Below are 24,329 nucleotides of genomic sequence, written 5' to 3'. Positions count from 1 at the left end.
AAAACAGTGCTCAGCATTACCCAAGAGTTTGTTTTTGAGTGGCCTTTTCTTCTTCTTCTTGGCAGTTTGGTACAGCTTGTGGCACCCAGAACAGAGGCCCAGCAGTGGACCCTCCTGCATCATATTTGGGAAGGAAGGGCCAGACATTGTGCTGTCATTATCAAATGAACGTTCAGAGGGACACTGCAACTCTGAAGGCTCAGTCGAAACTTGTAGCAGCTCTTCTCCACAATCTCCAGTGTCATCCAAGCGTGGCTGCTTGGTGAGGCTCCCGTCTTGGGCGACGTCTTTGAGACGTTTTCGCCTGCTCTTCTCTGCAGTCCTTCTTCCCCTTTTAATGGCCACCATACACTTCTTAAGGTTTCTAGAATGAAAGAGTGACAGTTGGAATTCAGTACTGTTCCACGAACACGGTCACATCCCCTTTGGCCTGACCTGCAGGGCCTGCATGTGTTGTCTTAGGCTCCCCTTTTGGGACCCTCGGTTACCTTTTCTGAATTTTGGATGGCGGTACCCTAGGGTCCCTTCCCAGTTATTCCACTCTCCAGCTTTGGCTAGTGTTGTCTGTCTATCTTGTGTACTGGTGTGTCGGCCAACTTGAGGTTCCCAGTTTCCCAATTAGGTGCATTGGGAGCACCCGATCAGTGCTCCCTGGAGTCCCCAGTGAGGCTCTCCAACGTTGAACCACTCGACATGTGTTGCAGGTTAAAACATGTGGCCCCCACCTTCACTTAATGCGGCCCACATGTTAATACCAGCAAACTGATAGTAGTAGTAAGAGGAGTCAGTAATGATTGAAATAGTATTGACAGCTGTGACAATTTCAAACCTGCTTTAATTACATCATGACTATGACTAGTCATGACTGACTTCAATACTATGACTAGTATTAAATGACTAGTACTTAATGACTAGTATTATGTTATTGTCTTTTTGTGTCCAATGTTAACAGTTCATAAATGTAACATAACTATAACTAAATGCATTTAAAATTCAATAAAAAGGTTACTTTTCAGGATTCCAATTCAAAAATAGCGAAAAGATATTCAGGTTTTAATTCAAATATAGCAAAAATAGCTGATCTGCAAGCTCAAAACGCGTTGCGTTGCGACGCGTTTTGAGCTTGTAAATCGGCTATATCGACAGTAATAATGCACTGTGGCCCCTCTGGAGTTAGTTTGCAAATATAGTGGCCCTCTCCATCATCAAAGTTGCCCACCCCTGATCTAGTGAGTGATACTACCGGTAACAAGTCTACTCGCCCCGTTTCTGTTTTCCTCCCAGAATTTTCCCCAGTGAGGGGTGGGAGAAGCTGGACAGCAGACGGCTGGACTTTGAATTTCTCTAACTATAAACTTTCATGACAGCCAACCCATGGCAGGTTGATTTTGGAACACAGACCAAGCTTTCCTCCGAGGTGGAAAGCCTGGTGACGCGAGGTTACACCGACACTACTGATATTACTGAATCACACCCTTTTGTTTGTAAGCAACATTTAAGTTACCCTTTGTTAATACATTGTTACATTTTTACACTGCCTGCATCTCCTCAATTGTTTTTCTTCTTTTCTTACAGCGCACACTTGTACACATGCTCATGATTATGTGGGAATATCCCCCATTACATACAGTTGTTGTTCTTTTCCTCCATTATCAAATATCCATCAATCGCATGTAAACACAAATACAGGTCGAAATGCCTTTTTATCACCCCTAAAATCCCCAAAATAAAGAATAAATGTATTCTTTGGAATGGTCGGAAATAGTGTATGTAAAGTAGGCACATGATTTGAACATGCACGTTGCATCATTATCAAACTGAAACCCTTATCCTTCAACTTATTGTTTATGCCCAAAATGACTGGATAGGAGTGTATACATTTCTAACAATTACTACTAGGCCTTAATGTCATGGCCTCCCATTTATACAATAAATATAAGATACATTTTTAAATAAATATAACAAAATGGTTCTCAGGGGGGTCACTATTTTGTTTACCACATAACACTCACTGGTAGATGAAAAATCACACCCGTCTGAAGAGAGTGGCGACACGCTTTGATCTCGCCGCAAAGCGGGGTGCTATGGGCTATAGTTCCAAAAATTGGAACTATCCAATTGAGATAGAACGAGCACGTCCGCATTCCATTGTTACAATGGGAGTCAACTACTATTCCACTCGGCTCAATACGTACTTTGCTCAGCCAATCAAATCATCTCAACTCCGTGCTCAGCCAATCAAATCATCCCTATGATTCACACAAATACAAAGCTGGGCATAGGAGGGGCTAGCAACCCTCAGAAATGTAAACAACATCGAATATAATCAGATATTTTTTCCGGGTTTGTGTGAACACAAACATTGGCTTGGGATTGGCTGATCACCCCATAGCGATGATTTGATTGGCTGAGCAAAGTACATATTGAAGATAAAAGTGAGTGCAGTAAAAGTGAAGACTCCAAAAGTGATTGGCCGAAATGACTTTTGTGATGATGTCATTGGCTGAGCACGTAATGTGATATGATGATAAGAGCGCACCTCACTTCAACACAAGTGTGAAGTTAAAAAGTGAGCCATAAAGATAACACAAAAAAGAACATGTGACACCAGTGCATTGCAGGTCCACACATGGACATCACTTTACCTCTTTAGGAAACGGTGAGGTCTGGAGCAGGTTGGTTGGTCCCACTCTCCCTTGTTCTGTTTCTTACAGAAGCTCTCACTGATTCTCACCATGACGTGGTGGTCCCAAACAGTCCTGGAAAGATAACAAAGTTAAAGGACCTATAACATAAAATTCAACTTTTTCAATTTCTTTTGTGTTTCTGGGGCTCCCATATGTGTTTTCTATCCCCACAAATAACCAATTTTGAACAATCAGGCTTTCATGTCATATGGGTGTTTTAATGGAAATTGCTCTCAGGAACAGCTCGACTGATTTTTGCCTCATCGTGATGTCATCAATGTCACCCTACTTTGTATAATTCCTCCTCTTCATCAGTCTTCAGTTCCAAATTTGCATTTCCACTTGTTTACAATGTCCACCATTGTTGATTTTCCAAGCTGGCATGGAATGGAAACAAGCCTGGTTTTATCTAGCATCAGTATTATAATGACTCAAATATTAAATAATCTGCATATCAGCACCCCCACCACCTCAGGACATTGTGGTACTGCAGCTAAAACTGCTTTCAAAGTCCAGAAAGAAATGACAAGGCCTGGTTATATCAGAGTGGTGATTGAGGCTCAAACCATTAGAAATAACTTTGAGGGACATAGACAATATGATTATTAAATATTAAAAGCAGTTTTAAAATGCATGTTATTTGCCCTTTAAAAAAAGCTGCTGCTGGTGTCACCTACTCCCTTTAAACATATTGCTGCTAGTGCACATTTACGATTTCATGCCGTGCGGTCTTCTCGTGCTGCGCCGTTTCTGCATGACCCACTGGTCGCATGACAAGGAAGTAGGATCTGGTGAACAAATCAAAGCCCAATTCAACACCATGTCACTCATACAGTTAACAGAACTTAGCCAATACTTCTGCAAAATGTTCCATCCACTTTAGACATTCAACAGCCCACTAAATGTTATTGTTTAGAAAATACTTTTAAAACAGTCAAGTGAAGGTTGGGTACCAGTCGGATTAGACTAGAGAAACACTGCCCCAACAAAATGTTACCACTATTTGGCTGAGGTTTTCCAGCACTCAACAAACAATGCTCACCATTATAGAGTTTGTTTTTGAGTGGCCTTTTTTTCTTTTTGGCCGTTTGGTACAAGTTGTGGCACCCAGAACATAGGCCCTGTGTCATATTTGGGAAGGAAGGGCCAGACATTGTGCTGTCATTATCAAATGAATGTTCAGAGGGACACTGCAGGTCTGACGTCTCGGTCGATTCTTGGTCGGCCACTTGTAGAAGCTCTTCTCCACAATCTCCAGTGTCAACCACCGCCATCGCTGCTTCTTCATCGTCGATGATGTCAAGCAAGTCCCTGGTGGACCCCTTGGCTGGGACACCGTTATCCCTCGTCTGCCAGTTACTTCGTCCATCTGTGTTTCTGAAGTACTTCTGCTTGGGGGTGTATGTGGAAGACTTGTGGCGTTTCCATTTCAGACAATACTCAAATGTCACCTTTGAGAGAGCACATAGAATCTGTTAATAGGCATGCACGCACGATCACAAATAAAATATAAGAGAAATGTAGGGTAAAGTCTATTAGAAAGTTTTTGACAGTAAAATCAGTAAGCTTTTCACTCTAGGCCAGTGGTTCACAGACTAGGGGTCGGGACCAAATTATGGGGTGGGGGGGGGGGGGGGGGGGGCACATGCGGCCCCCATGTTAATACCAGCAAACTGATAGTAGTAGTAAGAGGAGTCAGTAATGATTGAAATAGTATTGACTTCAGCTGTGACAATTTCAAACCTGCTTTAATTACATCATGACTATGACTAGTCATGACTGACTTCAATACTATGACTAGTATTAAATGACTAGTACTTAATGACTAGTATTATGTTATTGTCTTTTTGTGTCCAATGTTAACAGTTCATAAATGTAACATAACTATAACTAAATGCATTTAAAATTCAATAAAAAGGTTACTTTTCAGGAAATAGCGAAAAGATATTCAGGTTTTAATTCAAATTTAGCAAAAATAGCCGATCTACAAGCTCAAAACGCGTGCAGATCAGCTATTTTGCTACGACAGTAATAATGCACTGTGGCCCCTCTGGAGTTAGTGTGCAAATATAGTGGCCCTCTCCATCATCAAAGTTGCCCACCCCTGATCTAGTGAGTGATACTACCGGTAACAAGTCTACTCGCCCCGTTTCTGTTTTCCTCCCAGAATTTTCCCCAGTGAGGGGTGGGAGAGGCTGGACAGCAGACGGCTGGACTTTGAATTTCTCTAACTATAAACTTTCATGACAGCAGAACAGCCTAAGTACAAATATAATTTATGAAAAGCTACTACAGTGAAGTCTGTTCACAGAAGTTGTTGTAGGAAATGTGGGGATTATCTGACGAGGTACCATTTGAGGGGGCAAAACCTTACATATACTAAATAATACTAAATTGTTTATAGGTTCAATATAAGTCAAATAATATAGCCTTTCCACAGGAGTAACTTTTTATATTTTTCCAAAAAGAATACAAACAGCCAATAGCATATTACAAAGTTATCCCCCTCACTGGGGGAAATTCCGGGAGGAAAAACGGGCAAGCACCGGGGCGAGTAGTCCAGTATTCATACTACCAACCTTGCAGAAGCCCTCTCTTGTAAGTCCTCTGGCAGTAACAGACCTGTGAATTTGAGCAGAACTGTAAGGGTCTGTTTGACAGATAGAAAGGTCTACTCTAGATATGGTAGATTAGAATAGATTAGATTCACTCTGGGGAATTGAAAATGGAGGACCCCTATATGTAAACAAGTCTTAAGTGCTTGTTCTGGTTTTATACTCTTTAGCAGATTTTGTTTTGACCTGTAGCCTACCTTCGTTAAACTGTAGGCCTACCCATTCAGAAAACTGAATACAAATTTCAATCAATCAGACACTAGACAGACAGACATTAGCATGTCAATCTAATGTAGCTCTTAATAAGGGCTACATAACATTAGATGATATGCTATGCTAATATAGTATAATATAAGGGCCTAAACATTTCTGGCACGAGGGAACTCCACTAAAAGACTAACCCAAAACTCAGCCCCGGGCGCCCCCTCCTCAATGCTAGATAGATCATCATCATGCACGGCCCTGATCGTCGTTTTAAAAACTTACCGGGTCTCAAATCGTTCACAGTTGAACTGTTTCGAAATGTTCACCACCATTGTGATCGTTTGAAGTAGTTTTACTGTGGATATGGGCAGAAGAAGACAAGTTATATTCTACAACTGAAGTCCAAGAAACAAAAGTTCTGCCGCTGCTTTCCGCCTAATAACCTACAACACACAGCCCAAATCTTACCTGGAGTCAGTGTAGAATGTAGATATCTCTTTAGCTCTGGTCAGTGGTTCATCAGAAATCAGCATTCAATAAAGAAGGAAGGGTAGTATGGAACGGTATCTCTCCTGGAGTTTATAAATTGCAGCCATGCAGATGCGTCGCTGGGGGCAACAGCTGAGCTGAGAGCTCCACCTGGTGGTGGAAACGGGAAAGCCTGGTGAGGCGAGGTTAAAGGGACACTTCACCCTTTTTGCTAAAATATATATGTTAATGACATTTAGGAGCTTTAGAACACTTTCCTGGGGGTCTTTATGTGTGTAATATGTGGTTTTAGATATTTTAGATTGTATCAGTGAGCCCAGTGTCTCTGATGTCATGGACACTGGGATCACTTACTTCCTGGACTACATGTGTACTCAGTAAGACAGACCTCCCCTATCCACAAGGAGGAGCAGTGCACCAAAGTATTTTGGGAATTGTAGTCCAGGAAGGAAGTGAGACATCATGACATCATGACATCAGAGAGACCGGGCTCACTGCTACAATCTAAAATATCTAAAACCACATATTACACACATAAAGACCCCCGGGAAAGTGTTCTAAAGCTTCTAAACGTCATTAACATATATTTTTTTGCAAAAAGGGTGAAGTGTAAGCTCCACCAGTCCAGAGCCTTGAACTCAACCAAAGAACTCAACCAAAGAACCCCCTCCTCCACGGTCTCCAGAGTTTTCAGATGTTTCAACAATTTACATATTTAAAAAAAACGGTGAGTGTATAATTATGATATACAGTTAACAACAGTTTAGTTGACAATATACTTGTCGTTACACATGATATAATCCAGTTTATATTTTATCTTCATGTGGCCTAGAAGGTAGCCTATATGGTGATGCATGTTAATATCATGTATGTATACCGTATTAGAACATGCAGGCAGGGATGCATACATCCCTCATTTTGGAGAGGGGTTCAAGTGTACACAGCCATGAGAACATTTCCATAACAGCTGAGCTCCAGGCTGCCTCCAGCTCTCATCCCCCTGGAAGAAACACTAAAACCATCAATTTAACAAACATAATTTTGTGTGTGTGTGTGTGTGTGTGTGTGTGTGTGTGTAGGAGGCCTATGTAATTAAAACAATTGATATTATTTTTTTAATACACAGATTATCCCTCTATCCCGGCAGCTGGTGGGAGTTGGATTTCATTTGACCATCCTAACGACCAGAGGGAGGACATTTGGCAATTGGGTGATTTCTTTATGTGTCACATTGCATTAGGCCTACCTTCACCTTCATTACTATTTAATGACTATGGATCTTTATGCACAATGCTTGTATGCATGTGCTTACAAAGTACAGTAGGCTATCAGACATATTGGTCAGTGATTCCCAGCCCTGGATGAGGGCCCACTCAAAAGCATTCATGGCCCACCCATCTAGTGGTCAGATGGGTGGGCTGTTATTCTTTCACCAAAACCTCTTTTTAGAAAATTCCATTTCCCCAAACACCCCCCTATAGTAACTCTGCAGTAACTCTGAGGACCCACTAGGGGTCCCAGACCCCCTGCTGTATAGGGCCAGGGAAACAGACTAACAAGGACATTCAGCTACAGATTTGTGAACAGATGTCATGCTTTTTTTTTTGCCTTTTTTTTCATACCCATGGACTCAGCGAGGGATTTAGCATCTGCCAAGTAATGAGGTCATAACTGCATGGTTTTTCTATTGTGAGAATTTTGACTCTTTAAACAATTGCTGAATTTCTATTAGTATTTCACTCTCAGTTCCAATGTGTTGTTGAACATACTGTAGTTAAATAATGAACACTGATAGAAACTACTTGTTTAAGCCTTGAGGACAGTATGTTGAGCTAAAATAAGTCATCATCCCTACTGTAGTTGCGATACGGTTATCAAAACCCACAAATATGGAAAAAGGTTTTATTACCATTTTATGAAACAATTCATGAAATGTCTGACCTAAATGTAATAATAATACAAACAACATCTCATAGAACTTGAAATATATGCTTATAATTTGATAACTCTGGGCATATTACTTGTGGCTTTCTTGTCATTGAAATGTTTTGTCAATATAAATGCATTACAAAAGCTTGGTAAAAAATAGTTTTACATATCTATGCCTATAAAGTACACCCTCAAACCTCTTTATACATACAATTACAAAATGACCTTATATAGTGCATTCCCACCATTTCAATGAACATGCATTAAATCAAATTAAATGGACAAAGAGTATCTATGTAATAAATGGGCAGATCAGGCACATAATGACCCAAATTATGTTAGCGCTCTCTTACAATCTTGAAAATTATATTTTCCTAGTGCAAATATACTATATTACAAAAAATGCAATCACAAATGTGAATATTTTACTAACCAGGAAAAAATATATATGTATTTGACTGTATATGACTGTATTCATAGTTCCTCAAGTGAATTACCAGTAAAAGTGCCAGCAGAAAACAGAAGGGGACAAGTTAGCTAAATAAATATACTAATTGAATATGCAACACTTTAACTGCAGTATAATTAATAATAGGAAGCCGTTTGTTATATATAACACACAGTTGTGTTTTACATTTATTCTTTTACGTGCCAAGAGTTTGTTCTCTTTTTGCTCAACATGTTGTAGTCTACATGAAAACCTTATGCAACCTACGGCAACAATTACATTAGTCTGCCTTGTAGCCATTGAAGTTGTCGCCAGAGTTCATGTAGTAATGTAAATTAATGCACATTACTAGGTAAACAATAACGCTAATAATGCAAACAAAAATAAAATTGCAGTATGATCCATATGGAAATGAACAATTTTGCATTTCAAGAGGGCGACAGATTGAAGAAGATCATGTTTTTCTTTCACTGAGGTCCTTTCTGTGTATCCAACAAAACCTCTCCATGGGGTTGTTCAGTTGATATAGAGGCTCTGGATTGCTTTAAAAAATATTTTTGCATATTTCATTTACCAATAAAAAAAAAATCCATCTCCTTGACCATGAGTTCTGTTGAAGAAGAAAATCAAAAAGACCCACCAAAGAAAACTCTGACATCTCAGAGGAAAGTCTCCTCGTATCTTTCAATTGAATGGCCTTGTTCTCCGGGTTCAAAGTCTCTGGAAACAGATCTGTCTAAATGAGAGAGGCCACTTGCTGCCCTTGTCACACTATCATAAGAAGGTGGCGAGGAGATCAGGATGGCCTCGGTTCTTTCCACTGGTCCATAGTGCTCCTGCATCATGCAGGCTATAAGGCCTTCCTTTTCAGGAGCGCTCTCCGCGGTCTCTTGGTTCATTCGTCTGTAGAGGTAGGACGCCTGCTTCATCTGCCGGCAGACCAGATGCTTCCGATAACACCTCTGGATGACGACGGCAGACACCTCCTCCAGCTTGCGACGCAGTGTGGACGTGATGGGCTCGTGGGAGACGTTGGAGGGGTTGTTCATCATGAACTTCTCCTCCATCTGCTGCTTGAGGGCGTCCATGTCGCCGGACTCTCCCAGCACGCGTTTGGTGAAGGCAAACAGGATGTCCAGGCAGTGGATCTTGTCCCCACTTACCATGGGCAGGTCCATGGCGATGAGCTTAATCTTGTTGGGCTTGGCGATGCGCAGCGGCTCCGACAGCGTGTCGGAGAAGTTCGAGAGCATGGCGAACTCGATGAACTGGCTCGCCTCCGTGTCGAACTTCTCCCACACCTCGTAGAACATCTCAAAGTCATCCTCGCTCAACGGTTCTGAGCTCTCCTCCGTGGCAACGCTGAAGTTCTCCAGTATTATGGCTATGTACATGTTCACCACGATCAGGAAGGAAATGATGATATAACTGACAAAGAAAGCTATGCCCACGGAGGGGTTGCCACAGTTCCCGCGGGTGTTTGTGCCGGTATTGACAAAGTGTGTGTCGCACTCTGGAGATGTGGCCATGATTGGGCTCAGCAGATTGTCCCACCCCGCCGACGTGCTGATCTGGAACAAGCAGATCATACTGTTGCCGAACGTCTCGAAGTTAAACATGTCGTCGACTCCGTCTTGTTTCTTCACATAGGCAAAGTTCGCCATACCAAAAATAGCATATATGAACATGACTAGGAACAGCAGGAGGCCAATGTTAAACAGTGCTGGCATGGACATCATTAAGGCAAACAGTAAAGTCCTTATTCCTTTGGCTCCGCGTATGAGTCGAAGGACGCGTCCTATCCTCGCCAGGCGGATGACTCGAAACAGAGTTGGAGATACGAAGTATTTCTCGATGATGTCAGCGAGAACAATCCCTGAAATGAGAAGTGGAAATCAGAGAGAATACAAAAGATTTAACTGTTTTACAGTGATATATAATACAATATGAAGCCTTTCATTTCAAAATGAGATATTATAAAATCTGAATAATATCTAACATCTATAACATTGTTGGCATAAAAATAAATAAGCATAAACAGTATGTTACTGAAGTTAATAGCTAGCTATTGGAAGCTGTGATGAGACAAGGCATGATGTACAGTATAATGTAAATAAATATAATAAAAATAAAGTAATAATGTAACAGAAATAAAGTAATAATATTGCATGCACAGGAGGAAGCTGTGTGTGAGTGTGCGTACACACGTACATGTGCGTGTGTGTGCGTGACTGTGTGTGCGTGTGCGTGCGTTGTGTATTTACTTACCCACAATAGAGAGGATTATCACCACAAAGTCAAAAATGTTCCATCCAACAGTGAAAAAGTAGCAGCGGAGGGCAAAGATCTTGACGAGGCATTCGGTGGTGAAGATGACGATGAAGATGAGATTGAGGACGTTGAGGACGGCCTGCTTCTGCTCCGACTGCTCGTCCGTCTCCACCATCATGGTCACCATGTTGACGATGATGAGCATCATGATCATGATGTCAAAGGCCTGCTTGGACACCAGGTCGAAGAGGAAGGCCTGGACAACGTTCTGGAGACACAAAGAGAGTGAGTTGATCCATTAACCCATTCTGACCTGAGATCAGATTCATACGAGGTTTCCGCCGGACACACGCTGGTCTGATGAACCCATTCTGACCTGAGATCAGATTCTAAAAAAGTCAGTCGCTCTTCGATTTTTCAAAAATAGCAGACCTACAAGCTCGTAGCACACCACTCGGTGGCGCGCTATGAGCTTGTAGATCTGCTATTTTTCAATAGCTAAAGCATAGCATAATGCTAACACTAAAACGGGGTGACAGTGGTTCCCAAACTTTTTCATGTCAAGGACCCCCAAAATGATACTCATTAGCCCGTGGACCCCCATTTGAAAATATATGCCAAGGACCCCCCCCCCATAAGAGAAGATTTATACGGCTCTAGCAGTGGATTTTCAACCATTTTCATTTCAAGGACCCCCAGTTTGACCTGAATTAGGCTACGGTCTCCCATTTAATGGCATTTCTATCTCTGGGACACCAATTTATATTGTAAAATCACTGTTAAGTACCATCAGTGTTTCCATTTGTACATTTGGTTATTCATTATCATTTAGCTGGGGACCCCCTGGAACTCCCTCAAGGGCCCCTGAGGGTCCCCTGACCCCACTTTGGGAACCACTGGATTAGGAAGGTAACTGATGGTGCATGCAGATCTAATTGACATAGCAATGTGCACGATTGGAGGTTACTTCGATAACGTGAGAAATGATTCATGGAAGAAATCAAAAGAAAAATGTATCAATAAACGATTATGCAATAACAAATGGCATTTTTACCCCTGGCCGTGGTATAGGCTTTTGAGGTTTTTTGGATCCCAACTTCTTCATAGCATTATAATACTTCTTCTGTTCTTCGGTCATAAAGATGTCCTGTCCACCTAAGTAAGTAGGCAAAGAAATCTAACATTATTACTTAATAATAATCACATTTCCTCTTCCTCTTCTTATTTGATGTTGGCCAAGGTTGGCCATTTTTCTTTTACAGAAATATGTGCAAGTGGTTAAATAAAGTCTTAGGCCTCTTGTTTGGAGTGGTGAAGTACCCAACATAATTCAGGCATTTTTATGCGAGTGTGTCAGCATAATTACTCTGACAATATGCAAGTTTGATTCACAGTATGACAGCCAAAACATTAACTGGCAAAAACGAACTGGCAAAACATTATATCCCTCTTCCCCTTTATTTGGAGAAGCACAGACTGAAATCAAAGCGGTGATACAATATACAATACAATCCAGGGTTCTAGAGGTAGGTTGACGCTTTTTCGTTAGGATTGTGCCGCCGCTCGGTGGCACGCTATGAGCTTGTAGATCTGCTATTTTTCAATAGCTAAATTATAACATAATGTTTAAAACACCAAAAGGGGTTCCCGCCCAAAATGGGTTAAAAGAAACGCTCTTCGGTGAAGAGGACGTGACCACTGAAAACTACAACATGACGTCAGGCCCCGTTTTTACTAACCTCTTCACCGAAAACTGGACGAAAATATGCCTTAATAATAATTTGCAAACATCTGTTCTGTGTGTGTGTGTGTGGGGGCAATATATACTCATCATTCTTTTTTGCTGATTGAAATTGTCGATGATGACACCGATGAAGAGATTGAGGGTGAAGAAGGAGCCAAATATGATGAAGATGACAAAGTACAGGTACATGTAGAGGTTGATTTCTCTGATCGGTTGTTCTTCCACCTGAAAATGAAAGCAGTTTCCATGTCATTACATTGTCCGGACAACTTGTTATAGTCTTGGAAGTGAGTGGTCATACTCACCCCTCTGGAGTCAACAGCTGCATACATGATTTCCATCCATCCTTTGAATGTTGCCTGTGACAAAGTAACATTAGATGTCATTGGAGATCGTTATGCCAGAAATGCATTGGTAATCAACAACATCCTGGTTTCAGTACTGCATGGCAGCATGTGAATGACAAAGATGTCATTAAAAGTTTAGCTTCAAATAGGCTACTCTCATATGAAGATACATCGTAGAATGCAGTAGCCTAAATAAGAAAAATCACACACGTGTGAACTGAGTGGTGCAATTCCCCCCTAGAGACACAGCACTACCCCTCTCTCTGTTTCTGGCGCCCCCTACTGGTATTAATAAGTCACATACTCGTAGCCTGGTTAATAAACCAGACTAATATCGCACGGACCGCGGGATATTAGTCTGGGGAGGCTCAGCTTGGATTTCATTTCCAGGGGGGCGGGTTGAAACATTTTCTCTTTGACGCAATTGGTCAGAGCTACTGTCAGTCAAAGGTCTCAAGCATTGAAAGTCACTGTACCAAAGCCCGCCCCTATATTGCATACCGTGTCCCGATTGGCCGCCCCATTTCTCTGGTGTAGGAAATGGGCGTACAATTGACCGTAATCCGGACCGTAATCCGCCGGCAGGCAATTTATTATTGCCAACGGCTGATTCGGTCTGGTTTATTAACCAGGCTAACATACTCGTGCTCACTTATACAGGTAGGTAAACAGGTACACGGACATTGCTGGTTGTAGGAGTGGTTGCACCACTCAAAAATAAGATAAGAATAATGTAACTATAGTATATACTAGGTAAAAAGAAAATATGATATAACATAGAGTGACACCAAGTGTGTGCTGAGCACTGCAGTGTGAGCAATATGAATTATGATTTATGAACAATATTGTAAATATATACAGTATAATCTATAGCAATATATCAATAATATTGCACAGCTTATATTATACACTGCATGCACAGGAGGAAGCCGTTTGTATTCCTGTCTCTCGTGGTTCAGAGTTTTACCCCTGGGGGGCGCCACAAATTCACAGCCATATGAACGGCGTCTCAAAACCCAAGTCAGGACAATCAGTTCTCACTTGTATGCCTCACAGGCCCACAATTACCAGCTTTTTGCAAATATCTTGAGAGCCAGGCTATTTCTGGAGGCAACTTAAAGGCTTTTATTGAGTGTGGTCTGGAGGGGACAGGGGGGGGACAGGGGGGACAGGGGGGACAGCGAAAAGCATCCTGTTGCTTGGTTGCCACACCAGTTAATTTGAGTGGTGTCCTTCAAGAGCACCAGGATCTGGTCATGGAAAATGCGCTGGCCAAGAATAGCTGCAGTGCTTGATAATAAGTGGTTGATGGACGCTGACATTTAGCAGGTACACAGTCAAACCCTCAGTCGGTGTGCATTTAGCTCCAAGAGTTTAGAAAGAAAGAAAGAAAGAAAGAAGCTAATTCTAGATATGCTAATAGAATACACTGATGGTTTTCAGTGGTGGAAAGTAACCAAATACAGTACATATATTTAAGTATTGTACTTAAGTACAATTCTGTATTTAAAAGTATTTATCAAGTGAAAATAGACAGGAAAGAGGGAGAGAGAGAGAAGGGGAGAGACATGCAGCAAAGGTCGTCATGAAAGGGACTCAAACACGCGACACGCTGACAGGCCAGAGCCTATATGATGTGGCATGCGCCTGGACCACTAGGCCAGCGGGCGCCCCTCTGCTTTATATTATACTCATGATAAGAGCTTCCGTTGCTGCAGACTGTATGACGGAAGCAATTGAAAATTAATAACAGTCTGGCAATGCGAGACTTAGCCCTGGTCCAGGGCTTACAGCGAATCTCTCTCTGACGCCCTGTGGAAGTCCCTTCCGCAGCCCTCTGGTGATATTCTCATTCCCGTGCGTGGGTTTTCAAATCCCAGCAAATAAACAAAACGACGTAACTACTCACCAAAACAAAGCCTGCTATACCTTGGTAAAAGTCTATTCTTGTAGCTGGGAAGCGTCTCAGGTCCCCAGTTTCTCTCTAAAATGCACTTTGTGCCATTTTAATAACGCAATGTACCCTGAGTCATTTCTTCTACTACGGCATTTCCGGGTTTTGCCTGCGCCGATCTGGTTGGATTCATTTTATGTAATGATTAAAATAGTGCATTTTAGAGAGAAACTGGGGACCTGAGATGCTGCCCAGCTACGAGAATAGACTTTTACCAAGGTCTAGCAGGCTTTGTTTCGGTGAGTAGTTACGTCGTTTTGTTTATTTGCTGGGATTTGAAAACCCGCGCACGGGAGTAAGAATATCACCAGAGGGCTGCGGAAGGGACTTCCACAGGGCGTCAAGAGAGAGACTTGCTGTAAGCACTGGACCAGGGCTATGCGAGACTATACGGTGGACCGCACAGGACGCTCACCACTTGCAGCAGGGAGAGGTAGCCGAGGCCCACGTTGTCGAAGTTGACCTTGACCTTGGTCCAGTAGAAGTGCGCGCTGTCGTTCACGTTCAGGCAGTCGGACTTGTTGTTGACCGCGGAGGCGTTGTGGAGGAAGCCCGTGCGGTTCACGCACTTGCCGAACTTGCCGGCGAACAGGTTGACCCCCATGATGCTGAAGATGAGCCAGAAGATGAGGCACACCAGCAGCACGTTCATGATGGAGGGGATGGCTCCGATGAGAGCGTTGACCACCACCTGATGAATAAAACAACACATTATACTATGGAGGGGATGGCTCCGATGAGAGCGTTTACCACCACCTGATGAATAAAACAACACATTATACTATGGAGGGGATGGCTCCGATGAGAGCGTTGACCACCACCTGATGAATAAAACAACACATTATACTATGGAGGGGATGGCTCCGATGAGAGCGTTTACCACCACCTGATGAATAAAACAACACATTATACTACGTTATGATGGAGGGGATGGCTCCGATGAGAGCGTTGACCACCACCTGATGAATAAAACAACACATTATGCTACGTTATGATGGAGGGGATGGCTCCGATGAGAGCGTTTACCACCACCTGATGAATAAAACAATACATTATAGATGGCTCCGATGAGAGCGTTGACCACAGGGGTGACCGCACTTTTTGGACTTGAAAAAATGTCCAGCTCAACAAGATCTACCCACCCAAAAAATGATTACCCCATTGCTGAAAATAGTTTACAAACAATGTACCTGAAGGGGCTTTGGAATGTTTAATACAGTAATAAGACAAACACACTCGGAATGGAAAATATTAGAGGGGGAAAATGTAATTGGTACCGTTATGTTTTGTATAACTTATGTAATGCTACTGACGTTTGTGCGCAACACAAAGTATTGCATTGTGGATTTGAGCTGTCAGGCCATGTTTGAAGTCAACTAAATTCAAGTGGCAGATGATTTTTATATATATATTTTCTTTACATGTTATACATGTCATGTGATCTACCTGCTCAGCCTTTGTGATCTACTGGCACATGAGCAGAGAGAGACGGATTAGTGGTCTGGAAGGTCATAGGTTTAGCCAGCAGAATTGAGCAGTTTGGGTCTGAACTAGGGCTGCACAATATATCGTTATCGTATCGGTATCGAGGTATGAACATGCACAATATCAGTATCGCAAAAAGGCAACGGTATCGCGATATCGATATATCGTCCACTTCTAAAGCCAGCCCTCTGTTTTAGCCTGTGCCCCTTGGAAAATAAACCATCACTCCGTTTGTCCCTCTGTCCTGTTGTAGCCTGACTCCAGCCCTGAATCGCTAGCCACGGCCATTAAGAAAATATGTTGCTGCACGATATATCATATCGTATCGATATCGAGATATCTGCCCTATATATCGTGATATATATTATATCGTATCGATATCGAGATATCTGCCATATATATCGTGATATGAATTTTTGTCCATATCGTGCAGCCCTAGTCTGAACTGCTAAATAACAACATAAATGGCCTGGCATGCCAGGCTAACCTTCTCTCCCTTTCCTGAAAAGTAAGACATCGATAGCGAGAAGAGCATGACTCACCCGCATGCCCTCGAATCTGGACAGGGCTCGTAGAGGTCTCAAAGCTCGGAGGGTTCTGAGGGACTTGATTGCAGCAAAGTCTGAATATCCCAGTGAGTTTGCTACTAGGCTTATCAACGACACCTGGGGGGTTACAGAAATATATTAAAACTGTGAGGTTCATTACATTGACAAAAATGTAATGGTCAAGTTCAAAGCAGAAGCAGCCTTTGGCTAATGGACAATAAGAAGAGATCTGTGTCACTTGGCTTAGTTGTCTACCATTCTATTATTGTAGATCATCTAGGTCAGGTGAGTAATTTAGTCTCGTCTCTAACTGTTTCTGTTCTTGTACTGTAGTGTCTAATGGATTCTAAATGTGAAATTATGTGAACAATAAAAACATAATAATAATAATAAAGTAAAAAAATATTTTTTACATTTTACAGGAATGTTTTCAGAATATTATCTCTTTTCATCAAGGCTGTAAGGCAGTGTAATTAGTGTGCGACTTGCTTTGAGCACAGTAAAAATAAAATAAGAGAAAGAAATGGGGAGAAACACATTCTTCTGAAATGCCAATTCTCAAATACAAAATGTGAATTGAAAAGAAAAGGCTCCAAATGCAGTATACATGGTAGTTTTATGGTAAAGCACACAGGGCCAGGGAAGGCCCAGTCAAAATGTCTAACTTGTTAAATGTTACTGTCAGAGCAAGATATTGGCAGTCATTTGAATATTCGTCAGGCAATCACTGCTAATACGTCAAAGTCATACGATTTGTCACACATGTTAATTGAAACGTGAAACAGTGAAATTTGTTCTCCGCATTTGACCCATCTCTTGGAGCAGTGAGCCGCAGCCAAGGAGCGCTGAGCTGCAGCCGTGCCGCGCTTGGGAATCATTTGATTAGTAGATTATTTGACCCCGCCAATCCAACCCTTTGATGCTGAGTGCCAAGCAGGGAGGCTTTGGTTCCCATTTTTACACTCTTTGGTATGACCCGGCCGGGGATCGAACACCGACCTCCCAGTTTCAGGGCGGACACTCTAACCACAAGGCCACTGTCTGGTGAGCGGTAAATTTGGCATAACATTACAAAGTTCACTTACGTCCACGATAAGAAAGTCCAGCCAGCACCAATAGTTAGTGAAATACTTCTTGAAGCCGTATGCAATCCACTTCAGGAACATCTCGAGGACAAAGATGTAGGAGAAGAGCTTGTCTGCATACTCTAACACCACCTTTATAACCTTTCTCTTCTCAATGTAGATATCTTCAAATGCCTGCAGAGACCATGGAAGGTGAGAAGCCAAGAAAACAAGAGCATGTTAGATATAATCATTGTAAAAGGTGATGGCGATGACGATGAAACTAATCGTATAAAGGATTCATGTTTCTCTGCTATTTAATATGACTGTATATTATGCTCTTTTAAGCTATACATTTATAGGTATAAATCAAGAAATCTGTTATTTGAGAGGTTTAGAAATAAGTTGTTGAATGATGCAGTACAGTAGGTGTACTGTATAGACATGGCAATGTAGAATGAAGTAAAACTTTCATAATATAAGGTTATCAAACCCTATTGCTCCCGATGTGCAGGTTGGTCCCTTGCATGGTTTCTTCCGCTATTGGTGTATGAATGTGTGTGTGAACGGGTGAATTTGGATAAAAGGAGCTATATAAATGCACCATTTACTATTTAGGGAGTGTGTTTTACTTGAGCAGAGCGGTGTCAAGGGGCCATACCAGAGCCCCACTGCTGAGCAGGATCATAAAGATGATGAAGGTCTCAAACCAGCTGTGTTCCACGATCTGATAGCAGGTCTTCCTCAGTCTCCACCACGCCTGGCCCAAACCACGCGAAGTGTCCACCTCGCAGCAGCGACAGTGCTTCCTGCAGACTGGGAGGAAATATATATATATACAGTCAACCGAGTCAGGGCGCCTGCTGGCCTAGTGGTCCAGCAGGCCTGTTGTTAGATTGCAGGGATGAACGAAAAACATAAATTTTTCATGGTTCTGTTCATTAACCCATTTATAACCCAGGAAATGTTGTCATTTTTTGGACCTTTCACCTGATTCAGTGTTACAAGCTCACACCGCGTCACTTGCGTCACTGCGAGCTTGCACATCTGCTAAAACTGTTTTTGAATAATTTAGATTTTTTTAAAACACAAATCTTCTCTTTTGGGGGGTCCCTGGGGGGCAAAATACTGTACATTAGTGCGGCCAAATCAATTTGGGGTCCTCCTCTGCAATTCAACAAAATAACTATTTTAAGAGTTGACCACCGTAGTCTGAAAACCCACCTTTTCAGACTCCATCATGGCCCGTAGCACTTGCCCTAGCCCCTTAGATAGCACTTTATGTAGACTTAGATAGCATTTTATACACTTATAGCATGGTACGTAGACAGCACTAGAATTGCTTTTTATGTAGTCATAGCACTTTATAGTATATATGTATATGGTATAGTTTAGTAAATTATATATGTATAGTTTATACATACAGTTTCTTAATATATATATTCCACTGTTATGTTCTTAGCTTACGCATGTTTCATGATAACTACTTTTTTATGTGTATGTGATGTATTGCCATGCTTTTTGTTCTTGCTTAATGTAAATCGCTCTGGATTAAGAGCGTCTGCTAAATGCCTAAATTGTAAATTGTATTGTAATTTAAATGTACACACATTCAGGAAAGCATTCCTCCGGTTCCATCGCCTCTTCAGTCAGCTCAGAGAAATCGTCCCTCTCCTCCCCAGGTTTCTTCAGGTCCACCGTGCTGCCCTCTGACAGGCTGATCTTCTCCTGAGGAAAAGGACGTCACACTGTCTGTTATTACCATGCTGTTATCACCGTGCTGTTATCACCGTGCTGTTATCACCGTGCTGCCCTCTGACAGGCTGATCTTCTCCTGAGGAAAAGGACGTCACACTGTCTGTTATCACCGTGCTGTTATCACCGTGCTGCCCTCTGACAGGCTGATCTTCTCCTGAGGAAAAGGACGTCACACTGTCTGTTATTACCATGCTGTTATCACCGTGCTGTTATCACCGTGCTGCCCTCTGACAGGCTGATCTTCTCCTGAGGAAAAGGACGTCACACTGTCTGTTATCACCGTGCTGTTATCACCGTGCTGCCCTCTGACAGGCTGATCTTCTCCTGAGGAAAAGGACGTCACACTGTCTGTTATCACCGTGCTGTTATCACCGTGCTGCCCTCTGACAGGCTGATCTTCTCCTGAGGAAAAGGACGTCACACTGTCTGTTATCACCGTGCTGTTATCACCGTGCTGCCCTCTGACAGGCTGATCTTCTCCTGAGGAAAAGGACGTCACACTGTCTGTTATTACCCCTTTTACGCACCCAGACGTGCACCTAAACTCCATTGTGTCTTCGATCTGCTCATTTCTTAACATGTGCTATAAAGTAAATCTACACATTTCACGTGTACACTGCAACAGAGGACTGGTTCTCAAAGTGGGGTCCATGGGGAGGTTCCAGGAGGTCCCCAGAAGAATGTGTTAACCCATTTAGGCCTGACGTCGGGAAAAAAAAAAAAAGTTTGCTCTGAAAGAATATATATTCAAAGATTTGTGCCGCATTTTTACGATTTTTCGAAAATAGCAGGCCTACAAGCTCGTAGCGCGCCACTCGGTGGCGCGCTATGAGCTTGTAGATCTGCTATTTTTCAATAGCTAAAGTATAACATAATGCTTAGTTAAAACACCAAAAGGGGTTTCCGCCAAAAATGGGTTTATAGCATAAAAGTCTGTTTAACCACTAAAACGTATATTCAGTGATTTCACTTAATTCAAATATCACTTTTTTTTTTAACTTTAGTGTGCTGACCATATAATTAGTTCCTCCCTCTCCCCAGTGAATTGCAGGGGTAAAAAGAAAAAAACCTAGTTTCGGCTTTGGTGGTGGGTGAGAAAGCATTCATCCAATCAGGATAGAGGGGGCCTTCCTCCAATCAGGATCGAGCGGGGCGGGCCTTGGCCTTGGCAGCTCATTAGCTCTACTTAGCCAGCTCAATGAGACTCTCTCATGACTTTTGATCTCATTTGTCACAAACATGAATAACTCCAGCCAAGTACACTACAGCACTTTGTCACAGATTAAAGGAAAGATAAATGCTCTGTGTGAATGAAATACGCAAGCGCGTGCACAGTTGCACACACACACGTGCGCGTCCGTCCACATACTCATGAGCCTTATAGTTTTGATGTGATTTTCATGTGTCATAATGGTAGCATATTTAACACGATTTACTGGGATTATTGAGACAGAAGACTACTTCAATAAAATAAAAAACAACAACCATCATGTCATGTGACGTTAATCCAGTATAAATGAACATGCATGGACCAGGAGACGAACACACTGTCTGCCGAGCAGTTATTAAACCAAACTGTTCTGTTCCTGGGTCATACGTGAACGCAGACCAACGTGTCAGTTTGGTGTGTTTATAAAACTCTACACAGTCATATTAAATGCATCCTGCTTTACGCGTGGCAGCAGCTGATGCCTGTTAAGCTGATGACTGGAGAAAGCTTATTTTTTTTCTAATTTCCATTTCCCTTTTCTAATTCTGGTGGGGAGAGGGATTGGGTTCATGATGACGACGGAAGAGGGCGGGATAGGGGGAGCCATATATAATGCCAGTCCACCACAGCTCAGCATAGAAGCCATGTCTGGCCAGCATCATTTGAGCTTCAATGGTTGCCGTGGGAACAAAAAATCTAATGAAGAATTTAAACTGCTATCCAAGTCTTCCACTGCTAAATCTCTCTTCTCAAGCTTGATTTGCAGCTCATAACTAAACCACTTATGATGACTTATTGTCTCCACCAGGCCGAAGGCATTGGGGGAGAGTATGTTTTGCACTCCGTCCGTCCGTCCGTCCGTGTGTGTGTGTGTGTGTGTGTCCGTGAGCAGCTAATCTCGGCCACCGTTAACCCGGTCGATGCCAAATTTTGCACACACACTCCCTGAATGCCAACGATGAACCTCTGCCCCAAACTTTTTCACATCTTAGAGCGCCACCAGGAGGCCGACTTTTGTAAAACACATTTTTGGATATTACTCCTCCGGATTTTGTCCAAAAATCCCGCAAATCGTTACACAGTATCTCCATAGTCATGTGCTCAAGACGGATGTGTCAGATATTTAATATTCCATCCTAATTGGCTAACATTGGCTTTCAAATTTTGCAGGATTGGCCTGTTTTGAACAAAAAGCCTCAAATCATGAACGCAGCGTGCAATTTGACGTGAAATCTTTCACGCACTTTCCTACTAGGCTGAGGAATATAGCCCACCCATTTCACATTGGCCTGTTATAGCGCCACCAACAGGTGGATTGTGCATGCGTGCGATCAACACGGATCTGCACCATTTCCCATATTCCATCCTGATTGGCAAAGATTGGAACAAACAAACAAAAAACATGTTTATATTACTCCTAAACATTCCTACCCTCCTGGTGGAGACCTGTGCCCAGAAGGGCACTTTTTCTAGTGATGTATGTTTTGAGGTGAATTAAATAACATTTGCGGGACACGTTAGTTACATAGCGATTTTGCACATCCTGTAATTCCGTTTTAGCGTGCAACGGCTTTCAAAATAAGACGGTTCTCTGTTGAAATGAATGGTGGCAGTTCTCGAGAACAGATTCAGCCACCAAATGACTTTAAAAGGTTTTAGAGAATGCTCTCAACTTTACTTAAAACTTAGGTCTACTGATTATTAATAGGTCTACTTAATTTAGGTTCAAGGTTCTTTATTCTGTGGTGGTGGCGCCGGTCCGGGCACTTAGGCTCAATGTAGCCTGACAGCGTGTCACCGGGTCGATTCCGTGTCGTTCCCTAAACTGAAAATAATGATCTGGAATGGTTTCTCATACCGATATAGCGGTAATTTGCAAAGATGAAATGTAGACTAATTAATTTGTAGGAATAATGGAGTAGACTTTTTCCACATATTTTACTGTAATATTAAACTAGATATATCATGGATGGACTTCATCAGTTTGTACCATAGACTGTAAAAAATATGGACAAAGCGTTCCCCGGGTCTAACATGAACGTAAAATGAAGCCTGTAATAATATGCTAATTCCTGATGTAAGTCGCCATCTTTCTAGATCCGTTTGGTACCAGCTGGCCATTGGCTGGCTCCGTTTTGGACCAGCTGGTCATTGGCTGCCCAGACAACGAGGCGGGACTTCCTCCCTTCTTCTCCGTTGGTTTTTATTTTGACTCGAGTGGGAGGAGAAGACTCTTGAGTGGGAGGGGAATCCCGATCATAGACTGTAACGGTAGCCACGCCCCTCAGAACATACGCGACTTTATGGTCATTTTTTTAATTAATGGGACCATAATTTTCCAAAAAGAATATTATGACATTAGAAATGAGACTTTAAACTAGTGACTGGAAGAAGAAAGTATTCATGACCATGTTTATTAAGGTAATACAGTCTAGGTGAAGTTGGGCCAAAATACATGGGCCTCTATGGAGCTATGGGGCTTTTTGGGTCCAGTCCAGCGCCACAACAGGCCATTATATGAACTACCGATTTCAAATGAGGCTTCACGAAATATCTGGCTGACTGCCCCCCTGGTTTGTACCCATTTAATGGAAAGGCAATAGCTCTGGCCTGGCTTGGCTTGGCTTGGTTTGGCCTGGCCCTGCTCAGCTCAGTTGGTTTAATCTGATTTGCAGGGCCTGGCTCTAATCTGCCCTGGCTCAAGATCTGGTCTTTTGTCATCTCCAGACACTCAGAGAGAAGAGGATGGATTGGACAGACAAGAAAGAAGAACCGAGAGAGAGAAAAAAAGATGAAGAGAGAGAGACTTAGGAGAGGAAGACAGAGTTGACACAATGAAAGAGAGAGAGAGAGTTAATGGTGATTAGTGTGGGAAAACAGATAAATACAATTCACAATGCATGCAGTCAAATTGTGTAGTCTTTTTTTTTCTCTCTTTCTTTTGTCTTGTCTTTTCTTTGTTTTATAGATTTCAAAACTGAGTTTATACTGACACAATGTATATTGTTGTATGTGAATATGTCTGTCCACCTGTGGGAACCTTTTTTTATTGTAAAAATAATTGTCACAATGCATGTTTACGACTGACAACAAATAGTCTGTCTCAGAGAGATATTGGCTGCTAAAATGATACCTTTGTAGTAATCACCTTATAATCTTTACATTGCACCATTGTTGTGTGTGTGTGTGTGTGTGTGTGTGTGTGTGTGTGTGTGTGTTTTTTTTTTTTTTTTTTTTTATCCCACGATTTTGTAACCCATTTTTCACCCTTGTGTCAATTATCTAATGTGATCTTGGGCTCTACACACCCTCCGCCAACCTGGGGAGAGCAACGGACTTGAACTCATACTTCCTTCGTGCATGGGTAACAAGACAACTCAACTCCCGTTTCTGTTTACCTCCCAGAAGTTTCCCCAGTGAGGGGTGGGAGGCTGGACAACAGACGGCTGGACTTTGAATTTCTCTAACTATAAACTTTCTATAAAGTACAAATATAATTTATGAAAAGCTACTACAGTGAAGTCTGTTCACAGAAGTTGTTGTAGGATATGTGGGGATTATCTGACGAGGTACCAT

The 24,329-nt window shown here is 42.2% G+C and overlaps 1 protein-coding gene across 1 annotated transcript in view; it reads right to left on the bottom strand.

Annotated features, from left to right (window-relative positions):
• Positions 1-7,957: 7,957 nt before the first annotated feature.
• The window catches only part of LOC310871112 (sodium channel protein type 4 subunit alpha-like), a 48,704-nt gene continuing 32,332 nt past the window's right edge, over positions 7,958-24,329 (bottom strand). Inside the window, exons 18-27 of the mRNA XM_083782601.1 lie at positions 19,396-19,513; positions 18,447-18,601; positions 17,807-17,980; positions 16,716-16,838; positions 15,104-15,379; positions 12,693-12,746; positions 12,471-12,612; positions 11,698-11,798; positions 10,641-10,911; positions 7,958-10,248 (exon numbers count right to left, since the gene is read on the bottom strand). Of these exons, the coding sequence (XP_083638727.1) occupies positions 9,032-10,248; positions 10,641-10,911; positions 11,698-11,798; positions 12,471-12,612; positions 12,693-12,746; positions 15,104-15,379; positions 16,716-16,838; positions 17,807-17,980; positions 18,447-18,601; positions 19,396-19,513 (2,631 nt within the window). The 3' untranslated portion in view covers positions 7,958-9,031. The remainder of the gene's footprint in view (positions 10,249-10,640; positions 10,912-11,697; positions 11,799-12,470; positions 12,613-12,692; positions 12,747-15,103; positions 15,380-16,715; positions 16,839-17,806; positions 17,981-18,446; positions 18,602-19,395; positions 19,514-24,329) is intronic.

The sequence above is a fragment of the Protomyctophum parallelum genome (genome assembly GCF_964188405.1).
Source record: "Protomyctophum parallelum genome assembly, chromosome: 14".
Classification (NCBI taxonomy): domain Eukaryota; kingdom Metazoa; phylum Chordata; class Actinopteri; order Myctophiformes; family Myctophidae; genus Protomyctophum; species Protomyctophum parallelum.
This window is presented reverse-complemented; position numbering and strand designations above follow the sequence as displayed.